General features: G+C 42.4%; 1 protein-coding gene across 6 annotated transcripts in view; it reads right to left on the bottom strand.

The window, feature by feature from the left end:
- The window catches only part of ZPBP (zona pellucida binding protein), a 58171-nt gene that overhangs the window by 4343 nt on the left and 44668 nt on the right, over window positions 1-9160 (bottom strand). For 5 of the 6 annotated variants that reach the window (XM_019520882.1, XM_019520849.1, XM_019520874.1 and 2 more), the window contains one exon: window positions 8899-9076. The exons of the other annotated variant lie outside the window; for it this stretch is intronic. In XM_019520882.1, coding sequence (XP_019376427.1) covers window positions 8899-9076 — 178 coding nt within the window. The remainder of the gene's footprint in view (window positions 1-8898; window positions 9077-9160) is intronic. 6 annotated transcript variants of the gene reach the window in all.

Here is a 9160-nt window from a genome sequence, read left to right as displayed (position 1 = left end):
AGCCTGGTGCTGCCCCCAGCCCACAGTGGCAGCCTGCCCTCACTGCGCACAGATCCAAGGGGCACATGCCCTCCCAGGGTGTACACAGCAGCGGGAGCCACTCCCCTCCCCTCTCCCCATGGCTCCATCCCATGCTGCACCAGGGTTGGGCAGTGCCTACCCCAGCCGCAGTGCCAGCCCCACTCCCTCCCTCACCTTGGGAGCTTTGGCCTGCCCCCACCCCCACACCCCTTCCCACACAACAGACTTACCAGCCAGATGCATGCTGTCGGGCTGCACTCCTGGCCGCCTGTGTACTGCACTGCAACTGTGGAGGCACGTAGCATTTTTTGGCAACATTTATCAGCCACATCAGCCAGAAAAAGACAATTGCTGATAATGTCAATTTTCCTTTTATCAGTGCCAGTATGTTATGGACCAATGTATCAGTACACCTCTAATAACTGATAAGAGGAGCCACTCTCTGCCTGTAGAGGCAGCTGCAATTTTGCTCCCACTTCTGAAGAAAACAGAGGAGAATATCTGAATGTGACATGTCAGAAACTAAGAATCCATTATTTCCCTACACCAAAATGGCTTGCCCAGAGGAAGCTTTTATATATATGAAGGTGGCAATTCTTAACCTCCGTATCCTTGTATTTCCTAGCATGTGTCACTTCTTCAGAAGAGTAACTGTGCTCTAGTTAGTAAATGCCACAAGCAGATTTGTTCCTAGTGAAGTTCATGGGAATTTTCATCTACTTGGACTGGAACAGGGGAGAGAGCTATAATAACAGGATAAAAATATTATGTTTGAATAACACAATCTGCGTCTGCCATCTAGGGGAAGGCATGAAACAAGAAAGAAATATTAAGTGACCTGGTACTTGCTTAGCCAGCTACCAAGAGAAAGTAAATAGAAGTTTATTTTCTCAGTCAGTAAACATCAGTAAACATAACTTGTCTCAATCTTACTTACTGAGCATAAACTCACATCAGTGTACCTTCACCCTACAAGTATAACCATCACCTCAAAATACTCTACCTCATATATTTTATGTGATATCTCGCTTGCCATTTCACACTTCACAAACTTTACTGCATCCTAAAAGCTACCTGACGCTTGCTGTTCTGCTCCAATTTTAGGGCAAGTGTAATACCTGTGAAGTAATACATTTTCTTTCCTTCAAATTATTATGCTCCAAAAAATATAATTTTTTAAAATAAAAACAATTCACTTGACTTTCTGAGAGAACTGAAGAAAATGAACTTATTTTAGCTGCAATTTGTGTGTGTCTAGTACATAGGAACTAAACTGAACAGGAGAAAAAACAGGGCCAATAGACTACTGTATATATCAAAAATGGGTTTCTAATTACCTTTATGGGTTACCTGATAACCCAGAAGATGAAATCAAGTTGTCAGAAATAGTTAGAGCCTCAAGAAAAGAGTAATTTGAGCACTTAGAGCTGTATATGAACTCCTGAGTTAAAATAAAACATTGTAGGAATGTTTCTAAAACTAAGGAAAAAAGTCTTTTATATTTAATGCGGAAATGGCATAGTTCATCTTGTCCTGCCATTTAAGTTCAGTTAACACGTTCACTGCACCAATGGTATTTTATTTAAATTTAGGCCCCTGGCAGATGTTACACTTAAGATGTGATTAACCATTAATCGAATCATGTATTAACCTGGCCATATGTTCATACAATTAATGGCATGATAAAACAGGGAAATAATTTTGTGTAATAACTTTGTGGCTGGTCCCCATCATGCCTGAAATTGAATATGCAGCCAGTGCCGGTTAGCTGACTGGTGCTCCCAGTCACAGGAACATACTGGAGTCTTGAAGGGCTCCCAATACGTTCTTGTGAATAGGACAGCAGATTATCCGAGTGGCATGTCAAGCTACGGGCACACAGGGTACCTAGCCTGATACTTGCTGGTGCAAGGGAAGCCAGGCTTATGATCCCAGGCATAATTGGGATCTGATCCCCAATCTTTCAGTCAGGCTTCTTGCCATGTATGTGTAATATGATAGGAGATGCAATTGTTGAGATTGCAGATCAGATTCCATCGTGCCTTTATCTGAACATCTGCATATGGCCAGAGACAGATATATTCTATCTTTTTATATATCATATAGGGGTGCACCAATAGAGTTTTTGGGGGCTGATACTGATAGCCGATATTTAAGGAAACATATCAGCCGATATCAGTCCGATTTCTGATACAGCTGTATGCAGCTGGTAAGTCTGTTTGTGGTGGAAGGGGAGGGGGAAGAGAGAGGCCATAGGGGGAGGGGAGGCAGAACAGTGCCCCCTGATGTGAGGGAGGGGGCAGGGGCAGGTGTTGCCCACCTGGGGTGGGACGGGGTGCCAGATGGAGCTGCGGCTCGTCCGGAGGAGTTGGGGGGGGGTGTACCCTGGGAGGGCACAGGGCAGGGCAGGGCAGGTGGGCTGCAGCTGCGGCCTGTAGCCAGGGCTGTGCCAGGCTCGTCTCAGCAGGGGCTGGGCTCAGGGCAGATAGTGGCAGCACTGGGATGGGGGCTACGGAGGGGGCTGCAGCCACCCCAAATTTTGCTGTAGCCCTGCTCCCAGGGTGCACACAGTGGCATGAGCTGCCCCCCGTCCCCAGAGAACAGTAGCTCTGTCCTGTACCCACCCCACCCTGGCTAGGCAGCGCCTGCCTCTGCCCCTTCCCTCCCTCACTGCAGGGGGTGTTGATACCCCACCCCAATGCCCCTTCCCTCCCTGCTCTCCTTCCACCCCAACAGACTTACCAGCTGCATGCTGCTGGGCTCTGCTCCTCGCTGCCTGTGTGCTGCGCTGCAGCTGCGCACATGCACAGGCATTTCTCAACAAAATTATTGGCCGCTTCAGTCCCATTTCTGATGCAGCCAATTTTCTTCATATTGGCCCTGATTTGATATCGGACCGATGTATCAGTGCACCTCTAATATCATACTGAGCATTTTACAAAGAAGGGGAAATTCTAAAATGAAGACTAAATCATCTGAAATGTATTTCTAGGATTTTTATACTAAAAATAACAAACCTACATGTTCAAGGTGGTTATGTTGATATATATGAGATTAAGTGCATCTCTAATATATGTACAGATTATAGATTAAATATATAGATATGAATAGCAGTAACATTTTCTCTTCAAATGATTGCTTTCACAGGACCATAAAGTAAGATCTACTTGCCTATCCATGTGGCTTTGGAATCGACATGATGAGTAGAAAAATAAGTTTGACATGTACAGCTATTGTTTGGAAGGCATTTTCCAAAAAAACTGACTCTCCTTGATGAATGTTGTCTATCTGCATGCTGGGATTCTAACATTCTGGGATCATGACTGACACAATTGATACATTTTAAACTAGGACTGAGAGCTGCAAATTGCAAGAGCCTAACAATTTTAAGGTTATGAGATCTGGTTTTAATACATGGACGAAGGAAAAGCTTACAAACGAAGACATATTTTGGAATAGCAGACAACAAGAGTATGGATAGAAAGGTAAAAGGAAGTAGTACTGATGATATTTACAGGCAGGCAGGGGTTACAGTTGGTGGAAGGATGGCCTATAAAGAATCTGGTTTAACAATTTTAATGGGTCAGAGAGAGATGGAATTGTTTGTATTATGTTATTGGTACTTTTAGTACTAAGGTAGCAAAATGGAAGGACTAGAATTACTAGTGAGGGACATAGAGTGGAATATTATGGTAATAACAAAAAAAGAGGAATAACAATCAGGACTTGAACTTTCAGGGGAAGAGAAAGATCGAAGTGATGGGGTAATGTACATCATGACAGGTTTGTATTGGATCAGAAGGAATTGGTTTACTTTGGGTCAAAAAGTTCTATTCTTATAATGGCAAGGAATCTAAGGGCACTTTTACACATGTACGTGCTGGAGCGCAGGGCGCTTTTAAAAACACCTGGTGCTGCAACGCTTACAGTTGCATAAGCGGCGAAATGTGCATCAGTACTGAGAAAATGGCAACAATGCACTTTTGACCTAAAACACATAGAAGGTGCTTTAGTTCAAAAGCATACCGCCACCATTTTCTGCACGCTGACATGCATTTCACCACTTATACAACTGCATATGGCACAGCACAGTTCACATCAGCTCATGTGCAGAGAAGACTTGATTAATTGAATCCGCTCCGAAGTGGCAGATCTCCAGGGCATCGTGGGACAAAAATGTATGTGTATACATGCCCTGAAAGGGGATGCTTAAATGCAGAATTGTTGGGCACACATAGCAAAAGACTGCTAAGATGAGCAGGGGATAGAGAGCCTATCTTATGAAAGCTAACTGAAGGAGCCTGAATTGTTTAGCTCAGCAAAACTGAGGCTGAATGGAAATAAGACTGTTCTCTAGAAATATACTGGATGGGTAAACACCACAGACAGAAAACTGGTATTTTAACTAACAGACAAGGCTGTCACAAAAACAAATGGGTATAAACTATAGACACAAATAATTGAGAAGATTTAAGTTAGAAATTAGAAGGTTTTTTGCTACCAGAGGTGGAAGGTTCTGGACCACATTTATAACAGAAAGAGCAGGAGCAAAAAAGCTGTTTCCTACTGCATTCAACCACCTTAGAGGTCTCTTTCTGTCTTATATCCTACAGAATGTATAGTCTGAGAAACATGTACACACTATTGAATAGTGATCTACTAAACAAAAAGCTTCCATAGCTGCATGACCAAGTATGCAAGTCCTAATATTTTAACCTCGTTGTTCAAATTCCCAAACAATGTACACACATTTAAATAAGTACACTTTGTTCACGAACTTGGGAAATGAAGCTAAAAAAGTATCTATAGATCTGAGCACATTTCCAGAAGGATGTCCAAGGACATCAAGCATTGTGATCAAAGAATGAGAACCCACTTAAAAATAACAGCTATGAGTGGGAGGAAGTAAAAGAATGTGTTGGGATGTGTGGCGGGAGAGGTCGCTGAATAGGAGGACAGACTTCTGAAAGGAATCCAGGGACAGAGAGAATAAGCGTCATCTTTATTTAATACCATATGGTTATAGTATGACTGAGATAAATGGGGCTGTTGCATATTGATACTATGGTCATGTAATAGTTCTGCTTGCCACAGCAAGAAAAAGGAGGAAGTTAAATTAAAAGAAACTGTTAAACTTTACCCACCCACCCAAAAGAAGTGGAATAAGAGGAAGGAGCTGATGTGAGGACTTGGTTCTGGGAAGGAATCCATCTTCAAATCTGTGAGTGGAATAAAAACAGGGACCGACATGTATAAGGGTAAGAAGGAAAAATGTTGCCAGCACTTTAGAAAAAACTAGTATTTCTATTCAGGGTTGCATACCTATCATAGGAGATTAGAAAATAGCATTTGCTTAAGGAAATTTGTTGAGCTGATGGGAATGAAAATGTGTGGTGAACTCAGAATCCAAGCTCCAGGTATCTTTAATTTACCTACAGTGTTTTCCTCAAAAAATTCTAACATGTAGAACTACTAATTTATTCTAAGAAAAAAAGCTGGTGTTTTACATTTTAATTTTCATACTATAATAATCTTTTAGCATCTTAGCTGAGAAGCCTTGTCTGGAACAACTGCATTTATGGTAGCTGGCCTCTGCATAGGATAAAGGAGGTGAGTTCACGATAAAACTAGAAACTTCTATATTATAAAGCTTCCTAAGAAGAGTTGTACTCCCTACAGTGATTTTAATGTAATTTTCCTTGAGATTATGTAAATAGATATATCTAAAACTTCCAAATGTTTCACTACATACCTCTAAAAGAAATTATCTTGCATGGTACAAGTTCTTTTTCATAATCAGAGCACATGGAAAATTGAAGATTCAAATATGCTGCAGTCTGCAACTTTTGTTTTATTATACTGCCTACTTCTATTCTCCTGCATTTTCTTTTTTACAGCACTTTAAGTGTCTAGATAGCTTTTGGATGGAATCCATTGTTCTTTTCTCCCAGGGCACTTTTACATGTGCTCTGGGGGTGGGGGGGCGGGGCTGGGGCATGCTTTAATTAGAGTGGCTCCAAGAAAGCATCACAGCATCTTGTGTATCAGAATCCCTGTGCTTCAAAATGGCAGCAGGGACACTTGAACTAAAGTTTGTTTGACCAGTTTTAATTCAAGTGCCTCTACCACTATTTTGTATTGTGGGGATGCTGATACATGAGATGCAAAGGCATCTCAATTAATCAAATCTACTCCAATGTGCTGTAATTACAGTGCGTCAGAGCAGCCCCCATGCTCGTGTACAGGCAGCCCCAATTTCCAGCTCTGCAGAAAACTTCATCTATTGAAAAAGACTTACTTCCTCTTCATGCTTCTATATGGTAACACTTTAGTAAGTTCTCAGCTGCAATGCTGAGTTGAGATCATTTGACTTTTATCACAATTATAAAAAATGAACTCTCTTTCCAAGGAGTCAAAAGTAGCTTTTAAAAACAATAATCCAAATTTTAGTCGCTTCAGTTATGTAAGTAATTTCACTGTCAAAGCCATGACTTGCATAAGAAAAGTGAAAAGGATTTGTCCAACTCTTTCCATGCCAGTATATTACAGAATAGCTCCTTTCTTGTTCATATTCTATTTGTATCTTGCCAGTAGTTTTTGTATATGTAGGAGGTCACTGGCGTGCCACCTGGAACCAAGTCATCTCCCTATAATGGTAGTGTTTTGTCTTTCGAAAAATCCCTGCCACCCTTTGGTGTTACAGGAGATAGAAGCTGAAACACTCTTGGGGAAACAAAGCATTAGTTAGGGACTTATGGCACTGGCTGGTCTTCACAGGGCTCCACCATCCCCATACCCTGCCCTAACCACTCCAGATGTTTCGGGTGCATTGGTACTGGCCTCTGATGTTGGTACTCCAGTCTCGGTCTTCAGTACCACTGATAGGAATCTCCCTCTTCTTTCAGTTGCTTGCCCCATTCTTCCCTGCACAGGCCTCAAGCCAGCCACCCTTGCTTCCAGTCCCACCCTTACATTCAGAGTCAGGACGGACTCACTCCCCCATGGGGAGTAATCTCGTCGGTGTCTTTGCTTTCTTCAAGGTTCCCAGAGTGGTTAACTCCACCCCCCGGGGCAAGACTCACCAGCTGAGCAGTTCCCTCCGTTCCTGCATTGCCTTTCCCCTGCTGAGCAGTCTCTTCACTGGATCCCTCCAGGTAAATTGAGGAATAGGGGTTTTCCTCTGAGTTCCAGGGTCGGTCCTCTATTCCAGTCTCCCCTGCATTCTCTCCTTTTCTTTTCTTCTCTCCTGCTGCCCCCAAAACGCCCTCTGAGCATCCCTTAAATTTCCCTCTTCCCCAACTGGGTCCACCATGGCAGCCTCCCATTCGCTTCTTGCCTGACCCAGCTGTTTTCTCTCTCCTCCTCTGAAGCAGTTTTTCTTTCTTCTTTTGTCCACGCCATTCTCCTTCTCCCGGGCTCAAGCCCCTGGCAGCTTGGTTTGCCACAGCAGCCTTTGATCTGCTGCAGCCCTAGCTAGTACCTTTAATTCCTCAGAGTGCAGCGTTTCTCCCGCCCAGGCTCGCCATGATTTTCCCTGCCTCTCCGGGTAAGTCATTGTTCCATTGACAGGGTGTTTCAGTCACCCTGTCACAATATACATTCATCCTCTATGCTGGAAGGCATGTGGGGGTTTCTGCATTTGAGTTTTCCAGCCTGTATTTCTCTCCTTCTAATTTCTCTTTTATAGTTTTTAAATATTCCCCATAAATATTTCCTCAATTTTTGCACTATTTTTGCTGTCTTCTTCCAATGGCTTTTACACATGGACTTCATAAAGCATCCGTTTCCCCAGAAAACCTCGCTGTAATCGCAGAAAATTAGGGTTGGAAGGGACCTCAGGAGGTCATCTAGTCCAAGTCTCTGCTTAAAGCAGGACCATCCCCAACTAATGATCAATGTTAATGATAAAGATATTCTGTTTCTACAATGCCTTACATTCTGTTGCATCACAAAGTGCTTCATAAATTTAATGTGCAATATGCAAGCCATACATCAAGATCATTTCTTCCACAACTTACATTTCAGCTACCAGTAGGGTGAAGTAGGCAACTATCTAAAGTGCTTAGTGACACTGCATGCTACTTGGAACAGTGAAATGTGTGTGAAATAATTCAACTGCAGTAGAAATTCCACTAAGCCACATGTAATTACTAACTTGTAATCAGACTGGGACATAACGTTACTATTTCTGCATTTATAAAGGTGCATTTTCATATTAAAAAATCGGACCCATTTCATTTGTCTCATCTGAGGTGGCACCTCCAAACAGTAGTGTAACTAAAGGTGGGCAGGAAGGACATCTGCCCCAAGCATCAAGTTAGTAGAATTGCCCCCAACTTCCGTGAAGTCCCTCCAAAACAGCTCCTGGCTGCTGCTGTTGTAAGAGCACCAGCCAACGTGGGCAGAGCAAGCATGGTGGCAGCAGCAGCTCAGCCAGGACTGCATAGGAATGCCAGCATGAGTAAGGGTGGTGCACCCCCCGCACCCCTTACTCTCCAACAGTGTTTGCCCTGGGTACTAACTCTATTATGCCACTTCCTCCAGCAGGACAGTGAAGTCTTAACCCTTTGTTGGATCACAGCTTCTGTGCTAATTCAAAATAAAGAGTGCTATCTAAGGGCATAACTCAAATCCCAATTACTTTAATTTGGATCACGTCTTAAATGACAAGTATTACTCTTGAGAACACAAAGATGCTTCTTACAAAGCTACCAAAAAACCAATCCAGTTCAACTTTGGTTACCTGGAAAAACATAACAGGTTCCCAGGGCAAAGTGATATGATTAACTAAACATTCAATTATGCATGAGGCTCAATTAAATAAAAGTAATCTTGAGTTGTTGAGCAATCTGTATGATTTGTAAATTCATTACATACCACAACAATCAGGACAATCTGGATGTATCAGAGAGTTCATTCCAAATCCTGGGCGGCAGTGATTAACCCACACAATGTGTAGGGTACCTTCGATGTAGTATATTTCAGGCAATGGATTAGAACGTTTTCCCAGCACTTCCACTTGTTCTTTAAAAAATTTCTCTATAAGATCTTTTGCCTAAATTAAAAAAAAACAGATATTTTCTAAAATCAACCATTCAAAAAATTAAAACAAGCTGTTTTTGATCTCTTTGTTATAGTT

Source organism: Gavialis gangeticus, unplaced genomic scaffold (genome assembly GCF_001723915.1).
Source record: "Gavialis gangeticus isolate Ggan-Ray unplaced genomic scaffold, GavGan_comp1, whole genome shotgun sequence".
In the NCBI taxonomy this organism is placed as follows: Eukaryota; Metazoa; Chordata; order Crocodylia; family Gavialidae; genus Gavialis; species Gavialis gangeticus.
The sequence above is the reverse complement of the archived record's forward strand: the minus strand, read 5'-3'. Positions and strand labels throughout refer to the sequence as shown.